The 19,374-nt window shown below is 42.0% G+C and overlaps 1 protein-coding gene across 2 annotated transcripts in view; it reads right to left on the minus strand.

Moving 5' to 3' along the window:
* Positions 1-17,933, minus strand: part of LOC149468639 (dihydroxyacetone phosphate acyltransferase-like) — a 71,756-nt gene extending 53,823 nt beyond the window's left edge. Inside the window, exons 1-2 of one of the 2 annotated variants that reach the window (XR_016311641.1) lie at positions 17,695-17,933; positions 10,007-10,198 (exon numbers count right to left, since the gene is read on the minus strand). Coding sequence is in view for 1 of the 2 variants with exons in the window: in XM_089669694.1 (XP_089525820.1) it covers positions 10,007-10,198; positions 17,695-17,736 (234 nt within the window). In the remaining variant the exon portion in view is untranslated. The remainder of the gene's footprint in view (positions 1-10,006; positions 10,199-17,694) is intronic. The other variant, XM_089669694.1, reaches the window with a different exon arrangement.
* Between the last annotated feature and the right edge of the window lie 1,441 nt (positions 17,934-19,374).

The following is a 19,374-nucleotide window of genomic DNA, read 5'->3' on the forward strand; positions in this document are numbered from 1 at the left end:
ACAGTAGTCAAGGCGTGATATAATAAGGGAATGAATGAGTTTCTTAGTGGTTTCTGAGGTTAGGAACGGTCGTATCTTGGAGATGTTGTGGAGGTAGAGTCTACATGAGTTTGTCAGTGATTGGACCTGGGGCTGAAAGGACAGATTGGAGTCTAGGATTACACCTAGTACCCTGGCGTGAGGGGTGGGGCTGATGGTAGTGTTGTTGATCTTGATGGAGAAGTCAGGGGGGGCACGGGCTGGGGGGAATACTAGAAGCTCAGTTTTGGAAAGGTTGATTTTGAGGAAGTGGAGTGACATCCAGTCCGATATGTCACTTAGTAGGCTGGTGATGCGATTGGAGATTGAGGGTGTGAGGTGAGGGGTAGAGAGATAGATTTGTGTGTCGTCGGCATAAAGATGGTAGTTGAAGCCGTGGGAGTTTATCAATTGGCCAAGGGAGGAGGTGTAGATGGAGAAGAGGAGGAGTCCGAGGATAGAGCCTTGAGGGACCCCGACAGAGAGAGGGAGTGAAGGGGAGGTGGCAGCGTTGTAGGTAACACTTAAGGAGCGCTGCGATAGATAGGAGGAGAACCAGCAGACAGCGGAGTCTCTGAGGCCAAGAGAGTGCAGTTTTTTGAAGAGGAGGGGGTGGTCAACCGTGTCAAAAGCCGCAGAGAGGTCAAGTAGTAGGAGTATAGTATAGTGGCCATTGGTTTTGGCGGTTAGTAGGTCATTGGTGAGTTTGAGTAGGGCAGTTTCAGTGGAGTGTAGGGGGCAGAAGCCGGACTGTAAGGGTCGAGAAGGTTGTTGTCGGTGAGATGGGAGCTCAGGCGATTATAGGAGTTTAGAGGTAAATGGCAGTAGGGAGATGGGTCTTAGGTTGTTCAGGTCGGAGGGGTTCAGGGAGGGTTTCTTAAGTATGAGAGTGATGTGCACGTGCTTTACAGGGGAGGGGAAGGTACCGGTGGACAGGGAAAGATTGAAGATGTGAGGGAGCATAGGATGGAAGAGGAGGGGGACTGCAGGAGTTGTGAGGGGACAGGGTCCAGGGGGCAGGTGGTGAGGCGGGCTTCGGAGAAAATCTTAGTGACCTCTTCGGTGGTAGTGAGGTCAAGGGAGCAAAGTGTTGAGGGGGTTATTGTGTGAGGAGTTCTAAGTGTGGTGGGTGTCTGAGCAGTGGCGAAGTCCCTACGAATTGCGTCAATCTTGTTTTTGAAGTGGTTGGCAATCTCGTGGGCGGTAAGTGAGGTACTGGGTGGAGGTGGGGGCGGAGAAAGTAGAGAGTTAAAGTGGAGAAGAGCCGGCGAGGACTGGAGGAGAAGGTACTAATGAGGGTAATAAAGTAGGCTTGTTTGGCAGCGTGAAGGGAGGAAGTGTACGTTAAGAATGCAGATTTATAGCGGGTGAACGCTTGTTGGGATTTGGTTTTACGCCATAGTCGCTCCAGCGCATGACTATGTCATTTGAGGTTTCTGGTGTAGTCGGTCTGCCAGGGTTGTAGTGGGCGGGGCCTAATGCTTCGTGTTCGGGGTGCGAGCGAGTCTAGAGTGGCTGAAAGCGAGTTGTAGACAGCAGTGGCCAGGTCAGGGCAGGACAGGGGATGGATGCTGTCATAAAGTTGGTCAGTTGCAGAGTGGAAGGGAGCAGGGTTCCAATTCCGGAGGTTTCTGCTGGTAATTGTTTGCCGCTTGGAGGGATAGATGTTTGAGGACGAGGAGACAAAGAAGGTGATGAGATTGTGATCGGAGAGAGGAAAGGGTGTGTGTGTGAGGTTGCAGGGAGTGCAAAGGTGAGAGAAGACAAGGTCAAGAGTGTTCCCGTCAGAGTGGGTGGAGGACTGTATGCACTGTGCTAGTGCAAAAGAAGAGGTTATGTGGAGGAGTTGGGATGTAGCCGGGTTATTGGTGTTGATAGTGATGTTGAAGTCTCCGAGAATGATAGTGGGTAGCTCAGAGGAGAGAAAGAAGGGTAGCCAGGTGGCGAAGTCGTCAAGAAGGCGGGACACGGGTCCAGGAGGGCGATAGATCATTGCAATCCTCAGAGAGATTGGAGAGAATAGCTGGATGCAGTGGATCTCGAAGGAGGAGAAGGATAGAGAGGGAGGGTTAGGGAGGACTTGGAAGGTGCTCAGGGGTGACAGGAGCAAACCAACCCCACCACCTTTCCGACCACTAGGTCTGGGCGAGTGGGTCCAGATGAGACCTCCATAGGAGAGTGCTGCGGGGGAGGCAGAGTCTGTTGCTTGGACCCAGGTTTCGGTGATCGCTAGGAGGTTAAGGGAGCAGGAGACAAAGAGGTCATGGATGGACTTTATACTTCTCCTTACTTCTTTCCACCAGATGTCATAATCGTGAAAAAGTAAAAGATATACTCCAATGGTACAGTAAACTATAATCTCTGCTTTATTAAATAAGTTTAAAAAGCCGCTCACAAAGTGTAATAGAAAAAACGCTTATCATATTCTAATTACAGATTTTAAAGAATGCATAATACAAACAACATGCACCAGTGAAAGTCTCAACTTTTTTTCACATATGGTGAACTGTCAGTGCAGGATGGCAGCATGGAAGGTGAAAGAGCATTCATACCAGAACTGATCAGTAAAGAGATACTAGAGAGAGTAAACTCTACCCATACTGGTGTAGAAAGACGCTTACACCAGACATGAGAATACATTTATTGGCCTGAAACGAATGACCAAAAAACTAAACTGGATTACAAAATGTGATATATTTACATCATGGTGTGACAAGCAACAAAAGGAAACATTGTAACCACATTAGATTCCAGATAGTCTTTAGTCTAAAACAGGTAAAGATTTATTCAACTGGAATTACAAAATGTGCCTTAAAACTGTGGGCTATTTTTTCAAACTTCTGAGAAGTAGACTATGTACAAACACAAGAACAAAAACAGTCATCAAAAAAACCTCAAAGCTCATTTTGCAAAGTATGGCTTCCCTGAGAAAATATTCTCTTATAAAGCTGCTTATTTACTTTGGATGAGTTAGGCAATTCAGTAAGATGTGGGATTCAGTACCAAACTTCATCACCAGGATATCCTCAAAGCAATGGTAAAGTCCCCTGGTCCCAAATTTTATTACGTATGAAGGCCATAAAAATTATGGAGAGAATTTATCACACTATCATGGATACCATGTCAGTTTTTGACAGCAAATAGGAAAACCGGCCATCCTACTGAGTTATTTCTGTAAAGAGACTTCTGTAGTATTTGAGTTGAATGTTGACCTCTAAGATCTATTGAAGACACCTATATGATATATCTATGGGTATTTTTGTTTGCTCCTGTATATTAATAGTTATGATGCAGCAGTGTTCTTTCTACTGCATTACATCTTTAATGTCATCTTACTGTTGTTCATTCCTGTTTGAATTGCTATTGTTTCCTTTAAACAAAAAAGCATAGAGCTGTGATATACACCTTTTATACTTATATTTTGTAATGCATGCTGTAATTTGATATCCTACTTGTATTGTAGCATTGGCTCCAATATAAATAGTTGATAAACAAAGAAAACGCAAAAGGTAAATAAGAGTTAGCAGTAAAGACAACCAAGAGGCCAGGCCTGGCTCCTCTTCTTTGCCTTCACCCTGAACTACATTCTTATTCTGTTCAAGGGATTGCTTAAGCCAGACACCTGTAGATTTTTTTTGTAGTTTTGTTCATCTCCTCTATGGTGTACATCAGCGCTTTTTTATATTCCAACAGAAAGATTGTAACTTCTTTCCCTTTTGATGAAGAAACCAAAACAGTGTGCTTATTATTGTATCTGTCCCGCAACCTTAATAAAACTTTATTCTTAAAAAAAAAAAACAGTCAAGAGACTGATGTATAAAGTAAAACAGGCTATTACAGTTATTCATCTGCGTTTGCTGGATCAAAAAATAAATCCAGCCAATGTGTGGACAGGAATCCTGCAAGACTAATGAGCAGGGACACTAGGACAAGCTTTTGAATTATGGCAAGTCTAAAATTCAGCAGAAACAAAATCAGCAAGCATTTCACTGTAATAGGTCAGCCAAGGGTCTACCGTTGCACCAAAGAAATGAGAGCAATGATACTGTACGTGTTCAGTCAATCGGCAAGTACAAGAAACAAAGGCAAAAGTTGTGCAGAAACTAGGACACCTGCTCTATGAGATGGTAACAGAGGAAGGAAGGAAGCTGAGAAGAAATGAGAGAAATACAGCATAAGAAAAGAAGAAGGAGTCAGAGTAAGCACAAGTGAACAAGATTTTGGCGCTGAAACTTCATCCGTGAAACTTCATCCGCAGATACAGAAGCAGCAAGAACACTGAAAATGAGTGGACAATGACACTGACCAATCTTTGTAATGGGCAATGAAAAATGGCAGCAGGTGCTCTGGAGTAATGAGTCAAAATTTGAAATATTTGACTGTAGCAAAAGGCAGTTTATTCGCAAAAGGCTGGAGAGCAGTACAATAATGATTGTCAGGAAGCATGGTGGAAGCTCCTTGCAAGTTTTGGGTGGATTTCGACAAAAGGAGTTGGAGATTTGGTCAGGATCAATGGTGTCTTCAATGCTAAGAAACACAGGCAGATACTTATCCATCATGTCATACCATCAGGGAGGCATGTGATTGCCCTCACATTTATTCTGCAGCAGGACAATGACCCCAAACATACAGCCAATGACATTAAGAACTATCGTCAGCGTAAATAAGAATAAGGAGTCCTGGAAGTGATGGTTTGGCACCCACAGAGACCTGATATCAATATCGTGGAATTTTTTCTTTGATTAATTTAGTTCTTCAAGATGTTTGGAACAACCTACCTGCCAAGTTCCTTCAAAACCTATGTGCAAGTGTACCTAGAAGAATTGATGCTATTTTGAAGGCAAAGGGTGGTCAAACCAAATATTAATTTGATTTGAATTTCTCTTCTGTTCATTTACATTCTATTTTGTTAATTGTTAAAAATAAACTATCACTAGCATTTTTTACACCAACCCAAAACTTTTCCACAGTACTGTATATGAAGTTTAAAGTATTTCTATACAGGTGTCCATCTATATATACTAAAATTAAAGAAACACAACAGATCTCAATGGGGAAAAATATCATGCTGGATATCTGTACTGATATGGACTGGGTAATGTGTTAGGAACGTAAAGGATGCCCCATCGTTTGATGGAAATGAAAATGATCAACCTACAGAGGACTGAATTCAAAGACACCCCAAGATTTAAAGTTAAAAAATTATGCAGCAAGCTAGTCCATTTTGCTGAAATTTCATTGCAGCAACTCAAAATAGTACTTAGTAGTTTGTATGGCCCCAATGTGCTTGTATGCATGCCTGAAAATGTCGGGGCATGCTCCTAATGAGATGATGGATGGTTGTCAGGGCAGGAGCCGAGGAACGGACAGGCAGGCCTAACAATGTAACGCACTGGCTGACGACAACCACCACCCACAGATCAAAGTCCCTCAGGGCGCTAAGTCTAAGTCCCAGGCTGCCCTTCACCAGGGCCCCTGATGGTGGGGATGGACTTGACGCAGTCAGGAACCAGGTCGCGGCCCCCGAGACACCTCAGCTGCGGTAATGGCCGCCGCCAATGGCGTGTAGCTGGTGGAAGAGACAAAAGAGTAGTCAGACAGGCCGGGGTCAACAACAACAGGACAAAACAGTACAGGACAGCAGACAAGAATCACAGGTTACGAGCCGGGTTCAGCAACAGAGGGTCAGATCAAAGGAGAATACAAAGAATAGTCAAGTCACAAGCCGAATCAGAATACCAGGAGAGTCAGAACAGAGTAATAGTAACACAAAGACACAAGACACAAGTGCAAAGAGCATGTGCGGGCCACAGGCTTATATGTCATCAGCCACGCCCCTCTGGGGGGTGGACCTCAGAGACCTGAAAGCATAAAAAGGATTCCCACCATGCACAGCAGAATCCAAGATGGACGCCAGCACATGGAGTAACATAACCTCAGGGAAAAGGTAGGACCTTGACAGTGGTGTCCTGAGGTATTTCCTCCCAGATCTGGACCAGGGCATCACTAAGCTCCTGTACAGTCTGATGTGTAACCTGGTGGACCAAAACATGATATCCCAGAGGTGTTCTATTGGATTTAGGTCAGGCGAGCGTGGGGGGCATTCACTGGTATCAATTCCTTCATCCTCCAGTAACTGCCTGCATACTCTCGCCACATGAGGCCGGGCATTGTCGTGCACCAGGAGGAACCCAGGACCCACTGCACCAGAGTAGGGTCTCACAATGGATCCAAGGATTTTATCCTGATACCAAATGGCAGTCAGGGTGCCATTGTGTAGCCTGTAGGGGTCTGTGCGTCCCTCCATGGATATGCCTCCTCAAACCATCACTGACCCACCACAAAAACAGTCATTCTTAACGATGTTACAGGCAACATAATGTTCTCCGTGGCTTCTTCAGACCCTTTCACATCTGTCACATGTGCTCAGGGTGAACCTGCTCTCACCTGTGAAAAGCACAGGGCACCAGTGGCAAACCTGCCATTTCTGGTGTTCAATGACAATTGCCAATCGAGCTCTATGGTGCCGGGCAGTGAGCACAGGGCCCACTAGAGGAGATTGGGCCTTCAGGCCACCTTCATAAAGCCTATTTCTGATTGTTTGGTCAGAGATATTCACACCAGTGGCCTCCTGGAGGTCATCTTGTAGGCTCTGGTAGTGCTCCTCCTGTTCCTCCTTGCACAAAGGAGCAGATACCAGTACTGCTGATGGGTTAAGGACCTTCTACAGCCCTGTCCAGCTCTCCTAGAGTAACTGCCTGTCTCTTGGAATCTCCTCCATGCTCTTAAGACTGTGCTGAGAGACACAGCAAATCTTCTGGCAATGGCACGTATTGATGTGCCATCCTGGAGGATTTGGACTGCCTGTGTAACCTCTGTAGGGTCTGTAGGTGGCACTGATAGGCAGCACTATTAGGCAGCACTGATGCTGCTGCACTGATATGCAACAATGATGGGCACTGATAGACAGCACTGATTGCTGGCACTGACTGCCGGCGCTGCTGGGCACTGATGGGTGGCACTGATGGGCGGCACTGATAGGGGACACTGGTGGGTGACTGCTGGTTACAGGTGGGTGGCACTACTAGGCACTGATGGGCACAGGTGGGTGGCACTGATGGGCACTTGTGGACAGCACTGTTGGGCAAAGGTGGGGAGCACTGCTGGGTGGCACTGCTGGGCATTGATCATCAGGGCACTGATCATCAGTGCCCTGATGATTGGTGCCGATCCGTCCTCTGACTATTGCCGGCTATCGGCAGTTATTTCCTCACGTTGTGATAGCATGAGGAAAGTGCAGCCGATAACCGGCAACTGCATTTACCGGTGATCTGTTGTGTCATTGGACACTGCTCATCACATGGTAAAAGTCCGCTGTGATTGGCCTTTTACCACATCATGTGATCAGCTGTGTCCGTAGGGCACAGCAATCATGGAGAATGCCGGGTGCACAGGAGGGCACGTTCTGGGAGTCATATGATGCCCTCTCAGAACTGGACAACCACGCTGTAGCCGTCATTTGGCTATAGCGCGGTTGGCAAGTGGTTAAAGACAGTTGCTACTTTTTCTTCCACATATTTGTACAGTGTACAGTAGTTGCTGAGAAGTTGCCTCCAAGTTTTACAGCTCCTTGGTATCCCATATTCTCCTAGACCCCATCCAACCCATAATAAAAGCAACAAAAACAAGCTTACGGACTTTTTTACTGACTGTGTGTGTAAAGGTGTGGAAAGTTTGTGTTGCTTGGCCATGCAGAGCTTAGGGGGACCCATCAAATCCAGCAGCCCTCGAAGTTATAGCGCTACACACAGTAAATTTATTTTTTCTCTTTTGCCTGCTTGAGTGGCATTTGCAGGGAAGAAGAGGCTAAACTAGCTGTGATTGGCTGCCAGCTCAGCTATGGGCCAGTACCTGTCTTTAGCTACCAGCCAGGAAGATTCTGATTGACTGGACGGCTGGAAGCTAAGCTCACTGTGGATGGACTCAAAGTACCCTGGGCTCTACTTGGGAGCAAGTTGCTAAGAGGGGAGCTCTGGGAACCCACATGGAAGGCTGTGTTTCCTGGGGGCTACCAAAACTTAAGTGGCGAGTGTTTCATCTTCCCCCATGTTTTATGATGAGGAGCCATGCTGTGCCTGGGCTGTGTACTGGAGAGCCCAGGAGAGACCGACTGCATGCAGAGCTTGGTGTCTGTGTACAGAGATCCAGAGGGAAACTGTTTTAATGCTGTGTATGCTGCAAATCCCTAAAGACTATGTGAGTTATCCCTGTCCTTTTGCTGCAAAGTGCTGCTGCTGACAAAGTGTCCTAGAGAATAGAGAGCACTGTAAAAATCTGGTTTTAGTGGTGAGCCCAGGCAGAGAGAGAAAACTCTTTCTCTGGCCATCATGGAACCAACTGGTGCACTCATGAGATGTCTTTTGCAACTATGTAATTTAACTATTCTGTTTGTCGGAGCAATCCAGTGCTACAGGGGTTCCACTGTTAGTAGGACTTTGTCATCAAGTTCACTGGGCAGTGGCTAGGTAGGCCTAAGCCACTAGATAACCTGAGTAATGGTCAGGTCAGTAATGGTCTGTTCAGCTGAAAATGCCTGTTGCACTGCACTGCGCTACATGCCTGCTAACCCTTTCCAGTAAAGCCCTTTGAAAGTTCTCAAGTGTGCTGTGGTATTCAGGTACTTATTCAGGTACCAGTAAGTGTGGGTAATCATTAGAGCAGGACAGAAGGGATGCTAAACATCCATCAGCTTCTTTGGGGGTGAGTGCTATAAACTACAAATACATCTGCACAGTGCTGGAGCTTCTTTTTGCAAGATTTGTGATCCTCAGCTTGTCCAACATTCTGCTATGAGACACACTGACCTCAGCAGCAGAAAGTGAACTGAACCCAGGGAATAAGGGGAGTATATTCTAAATTTTTATTTTTTTAAATGTAAGCAATATTAGGTCTTTTTTTTTCTTTTTGCTAGATTTGCTTTATATCACAGGCTTTTCGCGTCTCTATAATATTACATTTTGCTAGGATTGTGAAGAATGCAAATGTCTGAGCATAAATCGTTTCCATGTTATCTGTTAAAATATTGTAACTCACAAGTGTTGGCATTTTAATTAATGATTAGCAATTCTTATATTTATTTATATCTTCCTTTTATTCTACATGATTCAAAACAGCACAATAAATAAAATGTATATGCCTACATTTATGTAAATGTTATATTCTGCATCCAAAGTTCAATGTAATATTTTTTTATACTTGTGTGTCTGCCTAACATTATATTTATTACAATATCCAATCTTGTCAGTTTTTCAACCTTACTGCACAGAAATACCAATAACGGTGCATAAATAAGAGCAGCTTTTTTTGTCATCAGTCCCTTTACACCATTAAAAATAACTGGACAAGTCAGCAGAATAAGTCAGCACTGGGTTGCCTTGCAAACCTTAGAAAAAAAGAATGGCTCTATAGCATGTCCTGAGCTGCAAAAAAAGTTGTGTGGGTTCAACCTTAGGATTATCAGCATTCTCTATGACCTAGTCGGAGGCAGACATTGTCCACTTATCTAGAGGGGGGCAAACAAAATTCCTACCTACTTAATATGTGAAGTAAAATTATACTTGAATAAGATAAGTAGAGTAATTGATTCATGAGATTGTTTGGTGATTTTATTTCTCAAGAATCACCCAATTTCTTGCAGCAACACAAAAGAGTTGATGTATTAAAATTGGAGATTGCAAAATCTGGTGCAGCTCTGGATAAAAACCAATCAGCTTCCAGGTTTTTTTTTTTTTCAAAACATAATTGAATAAGCTGAAGTTAGAAGCTGATTGGCTACCATGCACTGCTGCACCAGATTTTCATTCTCCAGTTTTACTAAATCAACCCCAAAGTCAGTATTCAGAGTACAATTTAGAATCCCTAAAGATACAAAAATCCCACATGTAGCCATGCACTAAGGATACTAGCTAATTATTTTGAGGGGTCTTACCTGTTCCATAACATATTGCATCCGAGCAGAATCCATGACAGTGGTTTTAATGACACTTGGCTTGATTGGAGTAAGATCTCTGTATATCACTGGAGTAAAATTCCTAATGGCATGTCGAAAATCACTGGATTTTCTCCGTTCTTCCAAAATATCTTCAAAAGCTCCTCCTATGTTGCCTTTACACTCTCTTAGCTGGGGAATTAGACACACAATGTAATTTTTTATGTTATTATATTTTGCCATATTCAGATACATGTCAAAGTGCTAACAATGAACTCAATGCAAAATATAAGCATTACAGCACGTTCTGAATAGGAGGTATAGAGGGTAGAGAAAAATGGGTAAGTAATAGTAAAGGATTCAAAAAGTCACAGACAATGATTTACTTATGCAATAGGCACTATCAGGGGCGGACTGACCATTTGGAAACTCGGGCAGTGCCCGAGGTCCGGGGGTCAGTAGGGGGCCCCATGAGATGCCCCTGGTACCTTTTTGATAAGCTTTTTTGAGTTTGGGCAAGGACACAGGGGCCCCATGATCCCCTATTGCCCGGGGGCCCCATGAGTTGTCAGTCCTCCCCTGGGCACTATACCATATGTCTGTAAAATAATAATTCTATATACAGTGTAACAAAAAAAAGTGTTAGTGAGTGAACAAGTACATTTTAAAATATTACTAATTATTTATTACAGGTATAGGTAGAGCTTATGATCTAAAATCCCTAACTCACATTCATACATACACATATTAGGGCCAATTTAGACAGGAGCCAATTAACCTATCAGCATGTCTTTGGAGTGTGGGAGGTACCCGGAGGATAGCCATGCAGGCATATGGAGAACATGCAAACTCCTTGCAGGTAATGCTGTGGTTGGAATTCGAACTACCAACCGTAGTCCTAACTCATTGCTGGACATAGCAAACAGATTCTCTGTTGCTTGCAGGGCAGATTGATGAAAGGGGAAACATTATACTGTGATAGACACAAATTGTTCTTTCTGACACTTTAAAGTGTATCTCTAGCTTTTTGAATCCTTTTAGCCGCCTTAGGGGTTGAATTAAATAGACTGTGCTCTTTGCAAAGCGCATTTGCACTCTGCAAGTGCAGTTGCTCCAGAGCTTAGTAAATGAGGTAAAGCTTCACTTTTCAAAGATTATCCAATCATGTGAAAGGAAAAAATAAAAAACAGCATTTTTTGCTAGCACATGGTTGGCTGATTGAAGTCAGCAGAGCTTCTGCTCATTTACTAAGAGCTGGAGAAACTGCACTTTCAGAGTATTGCAAAGTGCACAATCTATTTGCATTTAGTAAATCAACCCCTTAGTGTTACATTTCCCCAAAGAAAAACATGTTAAAATGGAAAAATCTATTTCCCTGAAAGCCAAGAACCTGTAGAATAAAAAGACTGTAGTTGCAAGATTTAATGTTGCTAAATTAATGTTTTAAAAGATGAGACTGTGTCAAGTAATTAGCCATCAAATATGTCAAGCCTTAAAGTTGCTTGTGAGACGGCAAAGCAGTAAAACATGATACAAAAAATTTGTCTATAGGCAATGTTTTAAAAGCCTTCACAGCTCATCACATCAGATTTAGTCATAAAAATGCCCCTAGATTATTTTCTCTTGCTGGATGTTCTGACTAATGATCCACCACCCCATCCATTCAGCAATGAGCAGTGTGATGTCCCCATTTCTTCATCCCTCATAACTCACAGCATACAATGTCTAAACCTAATAGACTCTTTTTGTTCTAAAATCTTCCGGTGTCCTTAGATGTGCAGCGGATATTGTTATAATTATTTAGCAACTTGATGTTTATAAGATTTTAAAATCTACCACTGGTAAATTCAATAAAAGACTATGAGCAATGTACCAGCCCATGCACCATCCATTAATACGTAAACGTGTTCTATATGAGTCATACCACTTTGCAGCTCTGAATATTCAAAACATGACTACTAACATTAATTCAGTAAAGTTGTTGGAACACAGTGTTCATGTAATAACTATTTCAGTATTCAGTACAGATATATTCTTCAACCAGTAGATGGCAGTGTTTACAAGTTTGTAGCTGCATCTATGATAAAACATCTATGTCTTTTCTCTGTAATAAAGTTCCTGTTTCCTATTTGCATAGAAGCAGAAGATAAACAAGTGTGGACTGTGCACTGTTTGTAGCTCTGTAGGGCTATATGTAATATTGGTAGTAGGCCAAGGCTAACAGGTGGATTTTCACTAGACTTTCTTTAACAGAAACCAGTAAAACCAGTGTATGTTTATGCATATAATAACCCTCAGACTATAACTCTGCATGTAATACTAGACCTTATGGTCTTACCAGACAGAGGCATCATTATATTGCTGCATACAGTTTACATCACATTTAGCTGCCATACTATTTGAGGATGCTGCACAAGTGTTTATGTGAATCACCTCAGCTTGCAGAAGATGTCTGACTGTCAATAAATGTATTTAATTTTTGTCTGAATCTAATGCTTATCTAATACTTACCACAGCTATGCAGCCAGCCTTTCTTATTAGGCTTGGACTATTTAAATACAAGTATACGTATACATAATCCACGATTACATCCTTATATCAGCATCACTGTAAAGTAAAATGCATACCTAGCCCTGAAACAGGTCAATAAGTGAAATGGGATGTATACTGTTATATATGTTATATATATCTCATTTATTATATTTAAGATAACAAAACTGAAAATTGTATATTAATCTAACGGTAATTTTCCTTTTCTGGTGCATCCAGTGGCAGAATACTGATGAGTTAAGTTCCTCCCCTCTTAACCACAAAGGAATGAATATCAATAAATAATTGTAGTTCTGGTTGCAGTATTCTTGTGTTTATGACACCAATATGGGTGGGTATGTGTGTGCTGCCATTTAATGCACCATGAAAGGAAAATTACCATCAGGTGAGGATTCAATTTTCCATTTTTCTGAAGCATCATGGCAGCATACCAATGGGACTTAAATTTCCCAGACTTGGGAGAGATGCAAGAAGCACAACACACTTTATTTAAACATAAGACCTGACATTGATTAACACAGGTCTGTCTGTGGTCAGACAGACTGGGTCTATTTGGTTATGAATGTGTGGATGATCAACCACGTTGTTGCCCTACAGATTTCCTCTGAAGAAACTTTAGAAAAAGCTGCCCAGGATCTAGCTATGCTTGTTGTTGAATGAGTCCAAACTTTTACCAGCACAGGGAAACACGTTCTTGTAGGATTTCTGAATGTTTCTGACAAGCCAGGTAGTGATGGTCCCTGCAGAAGGTTCTTGCCCCATTTTGTGCCCGTGTGAAATAACAAAAAGGCTGTCTGTGACTCTGAGCAGTTTACTTTATTTCAAGGTATATTTGGAATATTGAAACTATATTAAGGGTCCAAATACACTGGGCTTGAAAAAATGCTAGTTCCCTTGGCAGAAAAAAACACTTAAAATATGAGTCACACCTTATTGATCTGGGAGAATTAGCAGTGTTGCCTCTTGGTTTAGATGGTACGAAGATGTGAATTTGGAGGGAAGAGGAGTCCCACTTGCAGAACCACTCTGTCTGGGAAAAACACAGGTTAATGGCTCTTGGAATCTAAAGGAGTTCATTTCTGACACATCAGCCATAGGCTATTGCCACTAGATTGAAAAATCTTCAAGCTCAAGAAGCAATTCTCTGTGGTTCGGAGGAAGTAAAAGTACTTCTAGCAAAATGGAAAAGAGGCAAAATTTGGGAAAAGAGGCTTTCTTTGGTGGATGCATTTTTGTGCAAGCCTTCATGTATTATTTGACAAGTGTGTGAAACCCACTACTTTGGCGAGAGGGCTGAGACTGCAGAAACTTGAACACTCAAGGAACTTGCGCTACGGCCTTTTCCTAAGTTTGTCTGAAGAAAATCTAAGGCGTTCTTAACCTCTAGTCACAATGGATGGAAGAAGCTTGAGAACTGGTAAAATTTCTTTCAGATCCTAATATATTTGGTTGGTGGATGGTTTCCTTGCTTTCAACAGACTATTACTTGTGAGGAGCAACTAATTTTTTTAGCTTCTGTCTCTTGATCTATATGCCATGAGAAATAGAATCTGCAGACTGTGGTGGAGAAACTTTCCATGTACGAACAGAATCAATGAGCCAGGAGCTATATTGGGGTCTTGATGCTGAGACCTATAAGCACTGTGAACCACAGCCTCTGTGGTCAGGAAGGGCAATCAGAACCACTGGTTCATTCTTCAGTCTGCTCACTATTCTATGAGGGATGTCGGGAGGGAGGCACATTCCATGGAGAAGCCCCACGACTGTTTATTGCACTTATGCCTTCCACTGCTGTCAGAAGGGGTAGTGAGCTAGGAAGTGAGTTGTGAGCATACTAGTAGTTGTCAGGTGTAACCATTAGATCATTCTCTGATCTGCCACACTTTCTGGTGATCATCTCGATCTTTTTGTCCAATGCAAGTGCCTGGGAGGTTTTCAAGGTGCTTTTGGGCTCAACACAAAAGTGAGTGGGTCTCTATTAGCATGGAAGGGCTGTGCATATCCCTTTGGCAATGGACATAAGAGACTTCTGTGATAGTGTTCATTTGGAGGATTGCTTTCTTGTTGAGAATGAGAGGCAGGAAGGCTTTTAGAGCTTGATAAGCTGCACTGATTTTGATAATGTCTTACACTGTATTTCCTGAGAGGATCCTCCAATGGGCTTGGAGCAAATAATTTAGATTTTGGACTCCTCAGCCTAGATGACTGATGTTCAAGGCGATTACATTCTTGTGACTGCGCACTATAGGATGATATCTCCTGAGGTTAAATGTTTTGATGGGGATAGGTGCACCCTCAAAAGGGCTTTTGGACTTCTTGTGAAGACAATTGAGTTTTGTTCTTTGCCAGCTTCACAAAGGTGGATTTGGTGCCTCACCGTGCTCTGCAGAATTCTCTTTCAAGTCAGTATGGCCTCATTTAATTTTTAGGAGAATAGTTATTTGTCAGCATTTTGCCTATTGTGTCATGGCCCCAATCCTGAGGTGTTAGCTCTGAATGCCCTCTAGTGACTTTTAAAATGGCAGTGTTTAATTTGCAACCAAATAGAATGTTTCTGTTAAATTGAACTTCCTACCAATTCACTATAGAACCCTGCTGCCTTGGGCTTGACCCTAAGGCTATTTTGGCCATAATGGAGTGTAGCATGAACCTGGTTGAGCAGCAGACTATGTCTAACACTGCCTGCCCCATGAGTTTTCCAGCTAGCCTTAGATCTATTGCGATGATGTTTTCAAGATTGACATTAGATTTCATTGCTGCATGCACCTCTTTAAACCAAGAAATTACTTCCTTTGCCATCAATGTAAGAGCAACCACTGGGTGGCAAATTCCTACACAGGGTACATATACTTTCTTCAGGTCTTGATAATTTCTTCAGTTGAGTGGGTCCCTAAAGAATACTGTATTATCCACAACGCTGTGTGCTTTGCAACTCTTATAAGAGAAGAGGGGTGGGTGATGAGGTGAGGTTAGCTGATTCCCTTTCTTTAAAGGGGGTTTCACTATTCTGTTGTTAAGACAAGGTCTCATGTCCATTTCTCCTCTCTACTTAAATGGCATATTTTATATCTGCTTTAAAGGGAACAAGATTGTACGATTGACACTTGCAGAGATTAATCTTCTCTGGGTCAACAATCTAGCATGAGCAGACTGACGTCACTGGGGCAGTTTACCTTTGCAATTAATCCTTTACAGACACATAAGGTAGCCATCACTATGTATTCTAACAGAAACAAGCTCCATTCATAGCCTCTGATGTTGCAAATACGACTTTTTAGAAGGAAGTGAGGGCTAGATTTACTTAGGCAGCTAAGGGCAAAAGTGAAAAGAGACTTTGTGGGAACGTTTCCTTACCCTTTAAATTAATAAAATATGCGGGAAATGTGCATGTATGCAGAAATGTATGGCATATTTCTTTTTAGATATATTTTGCTCTGACATATATTTTAGATGGCCTCCATCAATCATAATGTTGCAGTGATACATGCAGAAAAAATCAACACGGACAATTGTGCTTTCAAACTTTCCTTCTTTCACTTAAACATTCCAGTTTTTTTTTTTTTCTTGATGCCATCCTCCTGAGTCTCTCCTCTTGACTTGCTTCAAAGAGTGTGTCAATAAATGGAGCTCTGAGTGTGCTAGTGAAACAAACACTCATGGCACCGCTCCTCTCCATCCGGGTATTCCAGCTCCCACATTGAAACACTGGTCATTGAACCTGTGGACACTACCTCCACAGCTAGAGGATATTGTCAACTCCCTAGTAATTTGAAAACGAATTATTTTGCTACTGGAACTCCCATTGCATCCATGGTATAGCCCCTCATGCTGCTGCTGCCACTACTCATTTTTGGGGCACTGTGTATGGTTCTTGATTTGCCCTCTGATGAATTCAGAATAGACTGAGGAACATATTCAAGCAAAATTGAAGAATACATTTAAAGAGGTTATAAACTTCAGACATTAAATATGAACAATGCATATCCCTCTACATTGTGTACGGGTGTCAATTAAGAGCACTAAGTGTCACTTTTGTCTACTGCTTCATTCCTGTGGTATCAGCTCAGCATAAATCACTTCTGACAAGTTTTCCTAACACCAAGAGAAAAATGGTGACAGGGGAGGTACTTCTAGCTGATTGACAGCCTCAGCTCTGTTCCTGCGTGAAGGGGGGGGGGTCTATTCCCTCCAATCAGCTGTCATAGCTCTCCTCACTGAGCTCTGCAGAGTGTAACTTCAGCTCTCTGCCTCCTTTTTTCTGATCTCTCAGACAAGCTTTAAAATTCAGCACTTTGAACGGATGTAGAGAAGAGGGAGCTGCAGATAGACAAGTACACCTTATGCAGAAGGATTTGTTTCATCTCTGTGTATCACATGAGGCCAGTCACTTCACTGGGTATATGTAGAGTTTACAACCACTTTCAGAGGAATTAGAGTTTTATAAACCTTTATATGTTTAATTTCTCAAATGACCAAAATTTAGATAAATAGTATAAAAATTACAATCTCTATAGACTTTTGTGCAGAGTGAAATAAACAGTATCTTATGAACCCGAGGGATCTCTTTACTAATCACTAAGCAACTCCACTGCTGTAAAATGAAAAACAAACATAGACACTGTAAAGCCATTCTAGATAAACAAATGTGTTAATAATCCGACATATTTTACTGCTGTAAAAAAATGTTTATGACGTCATTTTACATACCCTAGTAGTTCATAATGTGATCATCTTTTTAAAAACTTACATACTGTATACTATTTTTTTTTTTTTTTGCTTTCTCGTCATAGGTGTCATAGTCCATACACACAAGTCAATGTCTAGTTACTGTTTTACAACCTAGTAAATTGGGAAAAACAATGGTTACAGTAACTGCTGACATGTAACCTGAAAAGACCATCCTATATTTTATGCTATTTTTTATTTGCAGGTAAGGAGATCTGCCCAAGGCAGTGACATTCCTCAACAAGTGAAGAGCTTTCCATACAAATTCCTTACCCACACGAAAGCTTTTTTCTGTGTTAACCCTTTCTCAAGCTCTAGCAAAAACAGGATTTGTGTTAATTGTGAGCAACAGCATCGTGACCTGAATAAAATAGAATGCTGGCACACGGCCACTGTGTAAAATTTCAACTTACAGAGCAGAAAGTTCCCATCAAGGATCCCACAGTCTCAGGCATTGCTGTAGCTTTAGATGCCGAAGTTCATGAATTGTCTTTGTTAGTTTTCATCACCAAAACACTGCTGGATTTATCTATAAAGCGCGATTTCAAAGAGTACATTTATACACGATCCCAGAAACAAGCTGCGATCATAACAAGAGAACACATCTTGACAGCTGCTGAAACTTGCTCTGATCCTGGATAATCTACATAATCAGCACTCCGGTCAGAGTCTACGGAAGCCGTGCAAAGTCTCATTTAATCAATTGAGCTACTACTCTTCCATTCACTGAATGAGATCCGAGGGCTTTGACTTGTGCAGTGACAATAGAAGAAAAGCATGATGCAATGTTTTCCTATTTGGGAGATGTGTGCAGGGTGGACTAAAAGGCTAAAGCCAGCCATAGAGAGTAGAAAACCAAACATTCTGTCAACTGAAAAATGACAGAAAAATATGACTGTGCCATCATTTGTTTAGTTTTTCTAAAAAAAACCAGCATGTTGGATCAGGCAATTTTGATTGCAGCACAAGAATTGCGCATCACAGCTGGCACACTAATGATGCACACTATTGGCACATTAATGATTTGACGATAGACACAAATTTTTGTTCGGTTTTTTACTCATCTATGACCGACTTACAGTAAGTCCATCTTTTGCAAAAAAATAATAAATGCACCCATATTATTTGATAAAAAAGTGCATAATTGTTTTTTTGCATTGGAACCAGTGGACTGTGGATGCCATGCTCTGGCTCCTACAGACAATTCCTCCAGTCGTAGGTGCGTACTGAGGTGCAGATCTTCAGTTACAGGGTTGTAGGAAGTAAACAATGGACTTTTAGCCCCCATTCACACCAATGACCATTTAAATCGCATTACAAGTCGCACCCTTTACATAGTTACATATTTAGTCTGGCTGAAAAAGACAAAAGTCAATCCAGTTCAACCATTAAAAAAAAAAAAGTTATTCTATACCCACAGTTGATCCAGAGGAAGGCAAAAAAAACCCAGCAAAGCATGATCCAATTTGCTCCTGCGGGGAAAAAAATTCCATCCTGATCCCTCCGAGAGGCAATCGGATATTCCCTGGATCAACTTTACCTATAAATGTTAGTATCCATTTATACATTTATATTCTGTGTATCTAGGAAAGAATCCAGGCCTTTTTTAAAGCAATCCATGGAGCTGGCCAGAACAAACTCTTGAGGGAGTTTATTCAACTTTTTTACAGCCATTACTGTGAAGAAACCTTTCCGTGTTTGGAGATTAAATTTCTTTTCCTCCAGACGTAGAGTGCCTCTTTATCCTCTGTGATGACCTCAGAGTGAATAACTGTTCACTATATGAACCACTGATGTATTTATACATGTTGATCATATCCCCCCTTAGTCTTCTCTTCTCAAAAAAGAATACATTCAGTTCCTCTAATCTTCCTCTAATCTTTCCTCATAGCTGAGCTCCTCCATGCCTCTTATCAGTTTGGTTGCCCTTCTCTGTACTTTCTCCAGTTCCCCAATGTTCTTTTTGTGAATTGGTGCCCAAAACTGAACTGTATATTCCAGATGAGGTCTTACTAATGATTTGTACAGGGGTAATATGATATCTCTCTCTCTGGAGTCTATACCTCTTTTAATACAAGAGAGGATTTTGCTCG

This window comes from Staurois parvus, unplaced genomic scaffold (assembly GCF_062004578.1).
Source record: "Staurois parvus isolate SC_StPar_1 unplaced genomic scaffold, SC_StPar_1.0 ptg000081l, whole genome shotgun sequence".
Lineage (NCBI taxonomy): Eukaryota > Metazoa > Chordata > Amphibia > Anura > Ranidae > Staurois > Staurois parvus.